This window comes from Antechinus flavipes, chromosome 6 (assembly GCF_016432865.1).
Source record: "Antechinus flavipes isolate AdamAnt ecotype Samford, QLD, Australia chromosome 6, AdamAnt_v2, whole genome shotgun sequence".
In the NCBI taxonomy this organism is placed as follows: Eukaryota; Metazoa; Chordata; class Mammalia; order Dasyuromorphia; family Dasyuridae; genus Antechinus; species Antechinus flavipes.
Window position 1 is genome coordinate 155,271,556 of NC_067403.1, and position 17,016 is coordinate 155,288,571.

Sequence of the window (17,016 nt, forward strand, 5' to 3'; positions counted from 1 at the left end):
CCTATACATTGTATAATATGTAAATGTGTACATATGCAATATTTGAGTGTATATATATCCTCCACACTACATAACATTTTTCTATAAAACACCTTCTATTTTGCACTTTTTCAGTTTACTTTTTAGTTTCTATTATTTAAAGTGTTCTAAACTTTAGAACCCAATTCAAATTACTTTCTAACTAAATTATCTGAAAATCTTCTAATTATACTTTTTATGCAACTCAAGCATTAAATCACTTTCCTTCTCAATTTTATGCCTGAACAATGCTTTCAATTATTTCTTTTGTTGAGGTCAGTAAAATAGAATAGGTTAGGAGATTCTGAGACAAAGCATTTAATTAGACCAAATAAACTTAGAGAGCAAGGAGTCATGATCCTAAGAACAGGAAAGGATATTTGACTATTAAAGTAGAAATGCAGAGTCTAGTGTTAGAGAATACTAATTTTTTTTGAATAGGTAAACATATTAAATACAGCTCTCAAAAAAAGAAAGTATATGCTATCAGCCATGACACTTGTAAACTGATTTTGTCTAACCAGTTTTCTTACTTATAAAAGGTTTCAAAGGTGTGGTTTGGGAATAATTTTGATATCAATAAAATACAAAAAACTAAACAGTTGGGCCAGTGGGACTCCAACTAGGAAGCCTGGGTGATCATGTTAATGCAAACCACCCTGTAGTTTGTAGAAGAAAAATTAGGATGAACAGAGCAGAGACTTAAGACACAAAAATTAACAACTATCAGAACACAGGTTAGATAATAGGGTTAGAGTGCAACGAAAGCACATTTGAATGGGACATACACAGCAGCAAGAATGAATTTTGATGATAAAGTAACATTTTGAAGCATAGATCCATTATGGATTCACTACTTACCAGTGGTAACTAAGGGAGTAAATGGGACTTTACCCCAGAAAACAAAGTTGGATGCAAAGTGGAATTCCTAAGGTAGTGTTGAGATCATTGTCACCAAAGTCAGTCCTCTATTGGTCCATTTTTTTTCCCTCACTTGATCTCCCAGCAGTCCCCACTTCCAACTTTATCCACTTTAGCATGTTGGATCATCTGGGTAACACAAACCCCTTTTGAATTTGGATTGTGCTTCATACTGCCACTACTCTCCCCCATTTGTCTTCTGACTCTTGCACCACAATTCTTTTCTTAAATGAATGAAAATTTCTGATTCTATTAACTGGAGTCAGAACTAGGATCAGAATGTGTATACAAAAGATAAATAAGCAAAACTGACTAAAATAAGGGATTTCTCAAAATCTACCTATTATTACCACTTTGCTTTTACAGTAAAAATTGCCAGAATACTGAGATTTATGACAATCTTAGTGGATTACCAAAGCTTCTTGAAGTTTTTCGAGGTTATCCAAGTATATCTTCTGATTGTCTGATATTCACCTTTCATATTTTTCTCCCAATTTTTTTTTCTTATTCTGGGTCCCTCTTATTTTTACTTTATATCTTTTCCTGTTTCCCCCAGTTATCTCTGGCCTTCGTGTACATTCTTTAAGTTATCCTTAAATCCTGAATCACAACTTTCCATAACAAAAATAAAACATTTTTTTCTCTTCTTGGCCTTTTCATTCTACCTACTCTTCCTATTTTCTTCTTTTTGTTTCCAGATTATTAGTTTCTCCTTTCCCTTGCTTTAAACCCAATCCCCTGTGGCTAAAACAGCTGTCACTCCTTTAACATTGAATGAAGCTTTGTCAGCTTCACCGATGAGAAAAGAGTGTTTTCAGTTTCCATGAAATTATTCACAAAGGGTAGTTCATTAGTTTTGTCTCAATGGCTATGTACCTCTATTGATTTTCATAAGTGTCTTCCCCAGTAATTATCTGGTGAAAAATAAAAAAGAAAAAAGTGGTACAGCATTTTGTGTTCAACTTGTCTGCAATACTGACAGATGGACTGAAGAATTAGCTGGGAGAAGTGTTTCAAATAGCTAAGATATCCTCTCAAGAACAATGAGATAAAAGAGGAGGGCAAGGGCAGAAGAGGGGTGGTAAAGGACAATGCAAGATTCCTATTTGATATAATTTGTTCTTAATTCATTTAAGACAATTGAAAGCTAATTGCATTTTTAAAAAATCTAAAACTTCATTACTTTTATTCTATTTCTCATAACTTCTTCAGTCTAATTTAGCAAGACTTTACTATTATGCACATCTGTCTCTACAAATAAATGAACTTGAGATTGAAAAGGAAAAAGACGATACTATGATCATTTTATCAGGTCATATCAAACATGCAGAAAGAAAATTCGGGCATGACTTATGTCATTCATTTCAGTTGTGTTCAATTCTTTGTGACCTCACTTGGTTTTTTTCTTGGTCTAGACACTCAAGTAGTTTACCATTTCCTTCTCCAGCTCACTTTACAGAGGAGGAAACTAAAGCAAAGGAGGTTGTGATTTGCCCAGAGTAACAAAGCTCTTAAGACTTAAGATCAAATTTGAACTTGGGTTTTTCTGACCCCAGATCTGACACTCTTATCACTGTACTACCTAGTTGCTTTTCCTGGTATAGAAATACTATTACACTACTCTAAGTAATTTTAGTAGAAATTTGTGTTTAAGTGGAATGTTGGTGGGAATCTACTATTATACTGTAATATAATGCAATTTAGATGTCCTCTGTCCTAAGGTGGTTTATCTCAATATTAGGCTGAAAATGAAATTGGATCAGGGTGTTTTTATAAGATGTACCCAAAGTTGGATCCTAGGGGTCACCTAATCTAACATCTTCATTTTATAGGTAAAGAAATTGAGGTCCCCAGACATTAATGATTTCCCCAAATTATATAGGTAGCATCTTGAAAAAGAACACAATTCCTGTGGCTCCAGGAATTCTTAAGACTTCCATAGTGTCTCCAATTTCATAATTAAACATAAATGCACCAAAATAATTGTATAGTATCTGTATTATTGGACTACACATTATCTACATACTTCCATTTTGAATAGGGCAAGGTAAGGTTGGGGGACAATGTTCAGATCTGAGATTTTATCAATGTGGGGAAATTTCTCTTCACTGATGTGTAATCATCAACTTACATGCAACCTAGTGCTGAGTAGGCTGGGGCACTGAGAAATTAAATGTGTCCACAATCACATACATCTAACACATGGCAGAGACTGGTCTTCCTGACCTTACTAAGGCCTCCATGCTGCAATTTAAATTAGATTATTAGACTATAAGCTTTGAATTTCCACAAATGCATTTAAACCAAAAAGGATTTTTTAAGAATCAGAAAAATATCTTTCATCATTAGCACTTTATACTAATATTTTGGTTTGGTTTGGTTGTTTATCCTGGCAGACATAGTGTTAGCCAAGAAAAAAGTGTCTTACTATTTTAAAAAGTTCAACTGCTAATGCTAGTGTCTGACTTATCTTTTTGTTTTTAATCAAACACAAAAGTACTTTAAGGCTTATAAAGCACTTCATAATTCTTCTCTTTTTACCCTCAGAACGACCCTGTGAGATGCAATTATCTCTCCCATTTTTTAGAAGAGGAAACTGAAGCTGTCAGAGAGTGACTAGTTGGGATCAAATTTGAATTGTTCTTACTGATTTCAGGCCCAATTTCTATTCTTTGTGCCATTTGTTGTCTCATCTCATAGTCTGAGATGTCACAGACCTGAAATGTAGCAAAGGATTATGTGGTCAATTTTTGTTTAAAGGAGTCTTATGGTCACTTTAGGCCAAATAGTCATGCTTCAGTTTGAGGCAGCTAGGTGGTCCAGAAGAGTTGGAACTTGAAATAAGGTTTTAATTCAAAGCCCACCTTAAACTTAGTTGTGTGATTGTGGTTAAGTCATTTACCCTCTCTCAATCTGTCCTTTATATGTAAAATGTGGATAACAGCAATAACCTTCCAGGATTATGGAGAGCATCATGACAATACATGTAAAGTGCTTAGCAAACTTTAAAACACTATATAAATGCTATTATAATTTGTAATCTTTAACTAAAAAAAAAAAAAACAAAAAAACTCATGTTCCAGCTCTGCTCTGTCCTCCAACTAAAGATTCTTAAAATGTGGGTTGTGACCCCATGTGAGATTGCATAACTGAATATGGGGATCTCAAAAGGATCTCAAAAAATTTAGCAACAGCAAAAGCTATCAAATATTCCTCCAAGATTTAATTCTTTATGTAAAAATAAACAAGCCATCTCATTAGTATGCAAATTTGCTTTTATCTTCAATAAATGGCAAAATTATATGTATGCCAAAGAATTGTTTTAAAATAAATCTTTATGATTTGTTATCAATAAATATTCAATTCGTATACCTATTTTACATACTTATATACTGGGGTCATGTAAAAATGTCTCAGGCAACAAGTGATTGTGAGTTGAAAAAGTTTGTAAGAAGCCCTGTTATAAACTATTCAAGCAACACCAACTCAAAATATTGTCACATTTTAAAAAATTTAATAAAAGGCTACATCAATCAGCTGATTTTCACATTGTTGGATTATTTAAAATATGCTAAATAATGGTTATTTTCAAAACATCTAATTTAGTTCAGATTTAGAGCTAAAATAGTAATAATAAAAGCAAACACTAAGTACTTTAAGGATGGCAAAATGACCTACAATTATCTTAATTGATGCTTTTATGATATAGAGAGTATTCCCACTTTACTGATGGGGAAACCAAGGTCAAATTACCGGATTAATCCAGAGTCATATAGCTAATAAGAATCAGAGGCAATATTAGAATTCAGATCTTCCTGATTCCATGGCTAGATCTCACTCCTCTACAACACTTAGCTACTTCTATAACAGCTGTGTCAAAGTAACTTTTTCCAAATATCCCGTGAATTCTTTACAGAGCAGGGCTATAAAGGAAAAATCATAGGCCTTACAATAAGAAGGGTTGAGTTCAAATACTATCTGAAATTTTCTGTGTGACCTTACAAAAACCACTTAAATCTCCATGGTACTTGGTTTTCTCATCTATAAATGAACAGTTGAACTAGATGGTCTTTGAGGTCACTTAAGGTTCTATGATACCACAGGGCCAATTTCAAACAAATTTAGCTTGAGGTTTTTTTTTTGTTTGTTTGTTTCTTGTTTTTAGCCTATTAATGTTCAACTAATATAATTAGTTCAATATTTATGTTTGAAGTTGTGTACACGGATAAAATAAGATTAGAAAATAGATAAATTTTCTTACAACCCAATTTCGGGGAACAAAAAACAACTTAGAGATGAATAAGTTCTATCAAGAGACCACTTTCCTTATTTTGCAAATATCTATTTTCATTTAATATTATTAATCAGTTGAACTAAATTGCTAAATGAAAATACTTTAGCAATATTTTATATTAAAGTCCTTCAATTCTTCATAAAGTCATAAGGTTGTCAGATACTGTCACTACTATCAGAGGAAAAATCATGAAGTAGGTATGCCTGACTTTTGATAATCCTTACAGCAGAGACCCTTTGGACTTTTCAAATTAATTATTATTATATTAGATATTATTATATTATATATTATTATATTAATTATATTATATTAGATCTTTTCGAAATTTCTTTCCTCCTAAACCTTATCTTTCCTGTAAGGTTTACTTTCATTCCTTTCAGATTTCTGTTGTCTAATTATTCAGGTAAACTAAATCATGCTGATGTCTGTCCTCAATTACCATGTATTTTAACAGACTACATAGAAATGGCTTGTAACTCAAAGCAGTTTCAATTTTTTTTTTTTTTTTGGTCCCAATACTTATGTACCATTGGTGCTTTCATCATGCAATAAAGTAAGTGTAAATTTTAGCCACAAGAGCAAGCTGAACTTTTTTTTGTACAAGTGGAACCCAGTGACACTTGCAAAATAAAAGTTTCCTACTTGAGTTGTGCAATTTGCTAGCCTGATTATCATATCCACTAGCTTCCAAGTTCTTTTCTGATACTTTATAATGCATCCTTTCCCATCCTAAATCTCCTGCCCTACTAACTTCTCAACAAGATGTCAATACATTTGATTCAAACTAGTTTCAACCAACATTCCCAGAGTTCTGGGGGAACTTAAAATTAATAACTAAAAACAACTAGGCAGCTTAATGAACTATGAATATCACTAAACATATTAAAATTTCCTAATACAGAAAATAAATTTTCAAGTAAAATCATGTTGACTTTCTTGACAAGAAAGTTAATACCAAAATCATTTTCAGTTAAGACTCAAAAATCATTTTATATTGAATGATAATAATCTTTACTAAAGTATAAAATCTCTTGACTAAAAATTTGTCCATTGTTAATCATTTTCTCCTGAGTTTTTCCTATTCAAGTTACCCTAACCTCTTGATTAGCAATTGTCTTATATGTTAAGAGTTAGAGGTCTGGAAATAATAAGAAAAGTTGTGCTAGCATGATTAGTTTATGAATGATGTATTTACCCTTATGCTGCCTGATAAAAAATGTTACAAAATTTTCCTTTCCTACCAGTCTCATACCCATAATGTATTACTGCTAATGCCACTTTTCCAGAACTGACTCTATAAAGGAAGATTCCTAGGGTTAACGTAGAGCTCCCTCTCCCCCCTCAGAGATAAAAATAAAAACAATTTCAATAAAGGGACATTTTGATCTTGTTTCTCCATTCATCACCACCACAACTGGAGTACTGATTTTCTAAATGCCACTTTTTCAGTCTTCCCGTGTTTTGAAGGCTTCAGCTTTTTCCCTCAATTTTGATGCAGTTGTTATAATGACAAATATATTTTAAAGCAAAATTTTGGTGGAATTTGAAGCTTCCTAAAAAGAAAAGTCAGAGGAACAAACAATTTACCCTATATGTTAAAATTGGAAACTGAAATTCGTTGAAGTCAGTGAATATACAATTCAGTTAGTATTTATTGAGAAGCCAAAAGTATATGGCTCTGTATTAAATAAACACTATGTTATTTGGGTACAAAACAAGACACAAGATCACTGGCCTCATGAGACTCATGATCTAATTAATACAATAAAGATTAGAAACAATAGGAAGGTTACAGATTAATTTTCAAATATCAGTTTTACTGTTGAGAAAGCAGTGGCATTGCTAATCCTAAATTCATTTATAAAATGTACTTGGCTTTGGAATTAACAACACTTTAAATAAAATAATGAAGCCTCAGTGAGAGTTAAAAGTCACAGTCACACAAACACTTAAAAACATTTGTTACTGACTTTTGTTATTATTCTGGGTCTTCTGTTTCTTTCTTATTGTAGTTCGAAGCCTTCTTAAGACCAGTTTGTCAGACAGAAGCATATCATCCTGCTGTTCCAGATAATCCAATAAATTCTCAGTCCATTCAAGAGCAGATTTATGGCTAATATGCCTTTGTGAAATAAGTTCTGTTTCCTCTACCTCCTCATTTTTACTTGAGCGATCAGCTTGGTCTACCTGGCCTTGTGTTCCTTCACTATCTGTTAATACATCATAACTTGGTTCAGTATTTTCAGCTTCAAACCAGTCTTCAATGTTTTCAATTTCAACATTTTCACAGCCTTCTGTATGCTGTAAAACAGTGGCTAAGTTAGCTGCTAAAATAGCTCCCTCATCAAAGTTCAAACCTATGTTTTCCTCACTACCAGGGAAAAGTTTATTCCATGCTCTTGTAATGGTTACTGACTTTATCATATTCCATGCCCTTGACACTTCATAAATAGCATCTAACACAGTTAAGTTCTTCCAAAACATTTTAAGATCAATACCTTCATCCATGTACTTCTGAAGAAGTCCTGCTCGGTAATACCTTTTCAAGGTAGCTAAAATCCCTTGGCTCATAGGTTGAATTAAAGCTGTCACATTAGGGGGCAAATATTTCACAAATATTTTGCCATCATCTGAACTCAAGATTTCTTCATCTGGATGAGCTGGTGGAAAATCCAAAAGCAATACTGCTTTTTCCAGCAACCCTTTGGATTTTAAATTCTTTCGTACCTGTGGCACAAAATTTTTGTCAAACCATTGCCTGAAAACAGGATGTTCTATCCATGCACCTTTTTGACTGAAGTAAGAAACAGGGAGGTTGGAAGGTTCAGTTCCTTTAAATGAACGGGGCTTCTTTGCTTTCCCCACTACACAAAGGTTAAGTTTGTGCAAACCAGTGGCATTAGCACAACACATGATAATGATTCTTTCTCTGCTTGACCTGTACCCAGAAGTACTGTGCTCTGTTTCAAAAGCTAATGTCCTTGATGGCAGACACTTCCAAAATAATCCAGTCTGATCAGCACTATATATCTGCTCTGGTTGAAGATTTTCTTTTTCAATAAATTCCCTGAAACTGCAGCAAAATTCACTGGCAGCTGTTTCATCCCCACTTAACTTCGTACCTTGACCAGCAACCTTTGGAATGCCATGCCTCTGTTTAAAACGGGTTAGCCAACCAGATGATGCATTAAAATCACCTTCCATTCCCAAAGCATCAAAGAAGAATTTTGCTTGTTTTGCACAAATTGTTCCAGATACTGGAATCCCCTCATTTCTTTGCTGGTTGAACCATTCTATCATAACCCTATCAAGTTCCTCATACGTTGATGACTTCATAGACTTGCGTTTGGATACACCACTTGTTGGATCTGAACTATTTGCATAAGTTATAATTCTTTCTTTGTTCTTTTTTATATCTCGAACAGTGGATTCACCAATCCCATAAACAACTGAAAGTCGTTTGAAAGAGCTACCTTCTTCAAGTTTCTTTATAATGTCAAGTTTATCTTTAATGGTCAACACCACACGTTTACGCTTTCCAGACATTTTAACTGTATATTTTATAGAATCAATAGATGTGATCCTGACCTTACTTATTTCCTGAGTTCTTGGCAATTCAGAAGTTCTAAGGCAGTAGAGATTGATAGTAGACTTTTAAAGTCCTTGTTTTTCTCCTCTTGATTCCAGAGATACAGTGGGGCAATGCAAAATGTATAAGCTTTTTAATAAATGTATAAGCTTTTCGTGAAAAGGTTTTGTGAGGCTGGAAAATTAATTTCAAAGCCAAGGAACCTGAGAGGAAATGCTATTTCTTGCCCAAAGAAGCTTTTTTTTTTTTTTTTTTTTAACAATTTCCCGAGTTTATGATTATAGCTTTAACCTCTCCACAACCTTCTACCTTGCTGCTTCTCATTTCACCATGTGCTATCTTCTTGGACTAGGGCTTGGGGGAGAGGAAGAAGGCAATTGGGAGTAATAATGCTTTGTTGTTTTCTGCTACAAAGATTTAATGCTGAATTTTCCTTCTCTAATGGAACCCTAATTTCTCTTAGAAAATTCTGGAGGAGCTGGAACAATGACTTGGAATATATCACTCAAAATATGCTGAGAATTTTCTTATATTTCTATGTAATCTAAAAGTATGTCAGGTTCTAGTCAAGAAAAACTTCCTAGAGAGGACAAGATTCCTGTGGGGTTGATATAGCTTGACATAAGATTATAAAGGAAGCAGAGCATGTTTTTTAAAGGTTATTTGAATGATTTTTGTTCTCTGAAGGGTAAGAAATGAATTTTAAAAAATAAAAGTTGAGAAGACCAAGGAATTTCTACTTAATATAAGTGTAGATTACAATTGGGATAAGAAATAGGGAAAAGATGCTATCACCTGGCAAAATGTGCAAGCATCAAAAAGCAAGTTTAGTAGCACAAACAGGACCTGTAGGGAGAGGGTAAAGGTAGAAAAGACCAATGAGGAAGGTGTTACAAAGATCCAGGAGAAAGGTGATCCTCCGTGGGCCAATTGAGGGAATGGCTGTGAGGGCTGAATACAAAGTCTGAGCCTCCAAGACCTAAAGAAAAACACCAAAAACATTTTTCAAAGTCAGTGTCAGCAGCATTCACTGTAATTATCATCACTGTGTGCAACGACTAAAGTACTAATGCTACCACAAATCACAACACTCACCAGCCTGATGCCTAGATCAGACTGAGATCACGTTCACGGGGGCACGGCGGGGTAAGTGGAAGGCCCTCAGGTGCCTACCTCCTCCAGCAAAGCAGAGGTCAGAGGTAGAAGCAGGGTTAGAAAGGGCCAGCGCCCCCGGCCTGCAGTAACGGCTCTTCGGGGCCCCGCCTCCCCCGCCAAGCTGGGGAAGAAGGGTGGGGGTGGGGGAACAAACAGATTCCTCTTCCGTGGACGCCGGAGACCCGGAGAGAATTCGAGGAAACTTGCAACGAGTGGCCTCGGAAACCAGTCTGCGGCTGGAGTGCTTCCACCTCCCCCGTGCACTAGGCGTTGCGCCGCTGGGGTAATGGAGACTCAGATTCTGGAAGAGCGGAGAGAGACGCAAACTAACCGTGGCCGCCGGAGCCGGAAGGCGCCGGATTAGGGGCGCGCGCCTCTGAGGACGAGGGGGCGGAGCTATCTCGCCTCTCAGTGCAGGCTAGTGGCCGCGGTCAAAGTACGGGGCCCCGCCCATATCCTGCTGTCATCGAAGGGGCGGGGCGAGAAGGAGGCAACGCGCATCCCTTAGGAACTTTGAGTCAACGAGGTGGAGAGAAGCAAAATAGGTGTCCTCTAACAAATACTGGGCTGGGCAGCAACGGGTGCCAACGTGCTTCCCGACCGCCCGCCGACTGAGGGGTGAGCAAAACCTATTGTCACCGAGGGGCGGAGTCAGCGGCCTTCACTACCGCGGCTGAGAGTGCGCGTGCGCATGAGGCCTCATTCCCACCACTCTTGTCTCCAGCTTTGCGTTACTGAGACATTTGGGATTTTCAGGCTGATGATAATTTGAGTGGAGCAGTAAGAAGGGGGAAAGACAACCCGAGGGACGTAAGGTTCTGATTTAGCTTCTCTAACCGGAGAGATAGGAGTATTGGAGAGTGGACCATAAATGGGAGGAAGGCTGAGAGGGTAGCAAAAAGGGTCTCTGGCATTCTCCACAGCCCCTCCTTGGTGAGCCCTTTTTGGGTGTTCGTTCGAGAGATTGGCTAGTACGCAAACCGGCGCTGCGCCAGAAGCTTCTCTCCTGCATTGTACAAACTACACAACCTGCCACCCACGGTTTCTTCTTCCTTTCATAGGAGACGGAAAAAAATTTCCTTCCTTTCAACATCCAGGTAGGGTCGAGCCCGCCTCCAGACTGGCAAAGAATGGAGGGCGAACTTATAGAGGAAGACACGGCCAATCATGGAGCGTGATTACTGCGTGGCTCTGGCCACAGAGAACTGCGCAGGCCCCGCTCCTTCCTGGAGGTTCCTAAAGCGGCCCCCACACGTTCCCCCTCCTTACGAAAACTGCTGCAATGTGGGGAGCTTGCACTGGGCAAGAAACAAGGTTCCACGCTAGAACTGTGTTCTTGCAGCCTTCTCTAGGTGGGAGTGGGCTCTTCAAGCAGAGCTTTGGAAGGCACCCGGATGATCACATTAAATCGAGCGTTTTTAGATCAGCTCCTTAAATTATCTCTTTAAAATTTACTTCCTGAGAAGTGGTAAGGAATATTGGCAAAACTGAGAATGTTGAAATATTGCTGTTAGTGGTCGGGGAGTGAGGGTGAACAAAGGATTGATTTCAGTATTCCTAGAATTAGAAACGAACAGTTGTGAAACCTGGGAGAAACTGGTAATAAATATGAGTTACTGTTTGACAGAAAATAAAGCATTTTCCTATTAAAATGGAATTACTTGCATTTTCCTGAAATTACTGAAAGAGCAAATATTTGGAGATGAATTGTACACTCATTCAATCTTGGCTTGAGAGGGAAAAGATGACAGCATCTTAATCTCATTTACAAAAGAAAATTAGCCTTTAACTATGGAATCACAACTTGCTTCCTTCTTTTGGTTTGTATGATAGTTTACAGAGTGAAGATTTTGAGAAGATCTTAAGAGGGACATATTACATCGTAATTTAAAAGGAAAAAAAACACAGTATTATAGATTTAGAGTTGGAAAGGGATATAAAAGGTCAGTTCTTTCAAATCCTTTATTTTACAGATGAAGAATTGAGGTCCATAGAGTTTAAATGATTTGCCTAATGCCTTATAGGTAGAAGTCAAGATATGAATTTAGGTTGTCTGATTCCATTTCCCCCTACTTTCCATTTTACTAGGTTGCCTCTTTAGATTTCGATAGGCCTATTTCTTCTAAATCTTAACAAAGCTCTCTTCTACAAATTTATGGAATCTAATGACTTTCATTTTTATAAGTAGAATGCTAAAAACTGATAAAGATATGTTAGAATCCCCTATGAAACTTCTTCTTCAAAACTATGAAAATGCTGTATATTTTTATTGTTCCATTTCTTTACCTGAGATTTTTGTGTAGAAAGTTGTTCTAGGAAAAGATGAGCTAACTGTATTAGGTGGTAGGAAAATTCGTCTTCTGACAAAGCCAAAGTCTGTTCCTTTCCAATATGAATTGTATCAATAGATCAAAATCTTCACTCTGACTTTATAGGATTTCTAAGACTCCTAGGAAAAATAGGACCTACTTGGAGGGATCAGAATTATATTGATTATTTATAGGCTAATGTGAATCTATTTTGTTTTCAATATAGTTTATAGACTTCTCTGTTCTTCCATAATTTATATTTCCTGTAGAGAAAAATGAAGGTGGCCTTATATGCATTGATACCTTGAATTATCTGTAGAGAGATGGGGCTTTTAACCATATATATGTATATTCTAAAATTTGTCAGAGGGAACTTTTTTGAGATCAATAAAATTATCTTTTGGTGGTATTATTTTCTGGGGTCAAATTCAGTCTTTGGAAGTCCGGAACTGAGAGTTCTGAAATTCTTTGATTTAGTTATAATCTATTAAAGTTATAACTGACTTGAAATGACGATTTATCTTTAGTCTTTCTAGTACTGTCATTTCAATTCTGTCCTTCCATACTGTAGAAAAAAAAAAATGAATAAAAGCACTTAGTAAGCTGACCACATCTATTCTGCCCTAGTATTCCCTGTCTTTCTGACCTAAGGAAGCATGCTTCTTTATCTGTTTTTAATGGGACTTTATTGTTTTTTCAGTTGTTCAGAGTTTGAGTAATTTGATGAGTTTATTTGCATTCTTCATAGTTATTCCATTACATTCATATTCTATTTTTCCAGGCATTTGCCAAATGTTGGGCATCTACTTGATTCCAGTGCTTTATTACCACAAAAGATTTTGGTATCTTTTGGATCTCTGTTTCAGTCTCTGACTTTGCTAGTAAGATTGCTGGATCAAAAGGTATGGACAAATTGGTCATTTTCTTGCATAATTTCAAAATGAAATAACAAAAATTACATACGCAATACTAGAACATTTCACTGTTCTACCAACAATGCATCGATGTATCTATCTTCCCAGAACTCTTCAAATATTGACTTTTCATTTTTGTTATCATTGCTAATTTGTCAGATAAAATGTGACACCCTAGAATTATTTTGAATTTTTCTTTCTTTTAAAGGTTGGCAAACTATGGTCTAAGAACCAAATCTAGCCTGTTTTGTTTTTTTTTTTTTGACCTGTAAGATAAGAATAATTTTACATTTTAAAATATAATAAAATAATATTTTAAAATGAAAAAATATTTTTTAGTTCCTAGACTTTGCAAAAACTGCTGGTATATTTGGCCTATGGACCATAATTTGCTAGCTACTCATTTAGGACACATTCATGTGGTTACAGATGGCTTATGATAAATGTTTGTTTTGTTGACTAATATTGAGTTTCTTTTGTGAAAAACCCTTCTCATTTAACTCAGTGCCTGAAATAAAACACTCATTATTTCATGATTGTTGATTGTCCTGAAAAGACATTTTAATAATTTCCAGCTTTTGTAACCAACAAAATGAAGGACTAGATATTTTCTCTGATCCTCACAATCTTCAAACTTCTCCAAAATAGAAATTATGTACCCAGAGATAAAGCAATTTCAGCTATCTCTATCCTCTACTATACCAAGAATCTAAACAACATTCAATCTCAATAAATTAACAATGGAGAATGCTAATCTCTACTCCCCCATGAGGCTCTCCCACAAAGTGGTATACAAACTAGCCCACAGACTTGCGACAGGATTCAAATGCACTCTCTGACAACCCATTTCACCTCCCAGTTCCTCCAAGATCCAAATAATGGAAAACAGCATTAAGGAGTACCCTGGTAGAACTCTTCAAGAAAACTGAAGAACAGAGGGAACTAGGTCAGGACAAGAGTGGGTTAGGGTAAAGACGGTATAGAACTATGTGTCACTCCATTAAGCCTGAGGAAAAGATGTCCGTGGGAGCCATTTTTGCCTACCCATTTTTCAGAGGCCTAGACTTCTGCAGCATGGAAAGAAGCTAACACAGCTTTTAGATCCAGTTTCCAGGAAAACTGTCATCAAAGGGAAGGGAGGTAAAAAGTGAGCAACCAGGAAAATTTTTTTTATAAAAGATAAAATTACCAAAGATCTCAGGGGGGACAAAAACTCATTTAAAGACCTTGAGCATAAATAGACAAACCAAGAGGGAACATGTTAGAAGACCACGGGGAAAATGAGCTACAGGTAAGAGGGAAAGAGTTTAAATATCTATGTATATGTATTACAAGACATAAGAAAATGAATCAATACTTGCTGAGGCCAAGGACCCAAGGGATTTTTAAGAGAACATGAAACCAAAGCACAATGTTCTTGAATCAAAGGAATAAAAATTGTGAAAGCAGAATGTATGGCCTTCACAGCTGAAAACTTGAATCTATAGTGGCATGTCTCACCAAAAAAATAAGAGTACAATTGATGGGAAATGCAAATATATTGAAATGAAGGACTATCAGGAAGCACTGAAGCAAAGGGGAATAACATTAAAAGAAAAGATGTTCTCCATACAATTAAAACATACCTCTCTAAAACAGGACACACTAAGAACCTAAGGATTATAGGCCTCCCAGAACATAAATAAGAAAAACCTGAACACCATAGTGCAAGAATTAATGCCCAGAAAGAGAGACAATGTCTAGAATTTGATGCAGAAATCAATGAACCTATCCAAAGAATTGAAATAATGGCCTTCTCTAGTGCAGGGTAAAAAACAGAGAGAGATTTAAAATGTCACCCCAAAAGTTTTTTTAAAAAATACAAAACTCTTCCAAAAATAAATACACAGGAGGCTAAATTTAACAATTCCAGTAATATATGACAAATTTTGCAAGTGACTAGGAGAATGACTTAAATATAAAGAAAAGGAAATTTGACTAGTACAAGATTATTTTGCCCTACCCCAAAACCACAGGAAGGAAAAGAATATGCCCCAAAGAGCAAAAGAGCTTAAGATGTCTAGGATAGACTACTTTGCAAATCTGAGGCTACTCACAAATGCAAAAAGATGACTTGGTGGGAGACAGGGACTAAGCATTATAAATATTCCAAGATGGAAAAAAATTGAGCCTGAAAAAACTTTTTGCTTCTCAAACATCCCAGACAACAAGATAGATAAAGGCAGCAACCAAGGACAAAAATAAAATAACAGAAACATTTATCAGATTGTCTTTTAAATATATACTAGGAGGCAGGGATAAAAACAGAAGTCAAATGGAAGTAATGGTGGAGAAATAGTCCTGAAACATCAGGGAATTGAACCTTATAAACACCCCACTTACAAATCAATTAGAGCTCTTTGTGAGATAAAATTACTGCTTGGGAGGATACATAAAGGAGCAGAGGACAGGGAGAAGTTAAAGAGAAATGTATAGTGTACTCTAATCAATTCAAAGTGTAACAATGAATACAACTCTTGAGAAAACGAAACCCTGTAGTATAAAGAGTGAGGAGGCAAAGAGAGAGATTAAAAGAGGGGGAAAGAAAGGAAGAAACCTGGTTTAACTGTTGGCCAGGCAGGAATGTGGTGTTTGGAGAACTCCTTTTGCCATGAGTAAAAAGCAACCAGAGCTCCTTTTAAAGACTACTGAAACCCCAGAGTGGGAGGATATAGACCAGGGAAGAAATGTTGAAGCAAATGGGAAAAAAAGAGGGCAAAGTTCAATAATTAACTCCACATCAAGAGACATGGGAAGATTATGACTATAAGGCAACAAATTCTCTAATACCTACAAAAATCAGTGTTTTTATGAATGAGGCATGACAGACAAAAGGGAGTAAGATTTATAAGGCAATAATATAAACTCTTTTGAAGAGGGTACCCAAAATAAATGGCTCAAAAGTTTTAATTTAGAATATAGAGAATACAAAGCATAAAGAATACAGATAATACAAAGGAATACATGCAGAAAATAAAAATAAATATAAGGGATAAATGATGAACTGAATGAGGAATAGAAATTCTTTTTAAAAATAAAAACAGAAAATGAACATTTAAAAACTAAAAAACAGATTAAAGAGATAAGGGGCATTCTACATAAGTAAGAAATGAGAAAGAATTAAATACCTGGATAACAGCAAGAAAAAAGGAACAATTAGGAGAGGGCTTTGAGAGTAAGGGAAAGAAAGTAGGTAGGATTAAGGTTGCTTTAAAATAGAATAAGCTAAAATATAATTAGTAAAATACCTAGAAACACAGAAGTTTTCTTTTCTTATGTGATGTATCCAAGTATAATGTAATCTCAAGGCTAAGGACTGCCTCACTTTTGTATTTGTGTCCCTATCACTTCATACAATGCTTGACATATAGTAATTACTTAAATTATTATTGATTGATTGGTCACTTGATTAATAGCTCTACTCAGTGGGAAGTTTTTATTGACATGAAACCAAAAGCTTTATCCCTGTCTTCCCTCTCCAGAACCCAACCAAGAAAAAACGATTTACTTTTTCCTGTGGTAGTTCTTTAAATATCTGAGGATAACCATGCCCCCCAACATTTCCACTTCCCTCCAATTACATTTTCTAACTTGTCAATGTCCTGCCTAAGATAGAGCACCTAGAACCCAACTCTATGCTTTAGATGGTATCTGACTAGGGCATAGTCTCATCTCCATTTCATGCAGATTAAGATTGTGTTGACTGGATTGGGGAGTGGAAGGACTACCATGTCACCTGCCATAATGTCCAAACAATAAAAGCTCTCTAGCATACTA

The 17,016-nt window shown here is 35.8% G+C and overlaps 1 protein-coding gene and 1 long non-coding RNA gene across 3 annotated transcripts; one reads left to right on the forward strand and one right to left on the reverse strand.

Annotated features, from left to right (window-relative positions):
- Window positions 1-6,867: 6,867 nt before the first annotated feature.
- Window positions 6,868-10,345, reverse strand: TIGD2 (tigger transposable element derived 2). 2 transcript variants are annotated; one of them, XM_051967237.1, is made up of 2 exons: window positions 9,996-10,345; window positions 6,868-9,801 (listed from the first exon to the last, which is right to left on the reverse strand). In XM_051967237.1, exon 2 carries the CDS (start codon window positions 8,777-8,779, stop codon window positions 7,196-7,198), a length of 1,584 nt encoding a protein of 527 aa, XP_051823197.1. In that variant the 5' UTR covers window positions 8,780-9,801; window positions 9,996-10,345; the 3' UTR covers window positions 6,868-7,195. The 2 variants fall into 2 exon arrangements, with proteins under 2 accessions (XP_051823197.1, XP_051823196.1); XM_051967236.1 differs by having other exon boundaries at window positions 9,918-10,345.
- Window positions 10,346-11,358: 1,013 nt separating this feature from the next.
- On the forward strand, window positions 11,359-16,301 carry LOC127541910 (uncharacterized). The gene is made up of 2 exons (XR_007948507.1): window positions 11,359-11,445; window positions 13,068-16,301. It is a non-coding gene; the product is annotated as an uncharacterized LOC127541910 (long non-coding RNA).
- The last annotated feature ends 715 nt before the right edge of the window (window positions 16,302-17,016 follow it).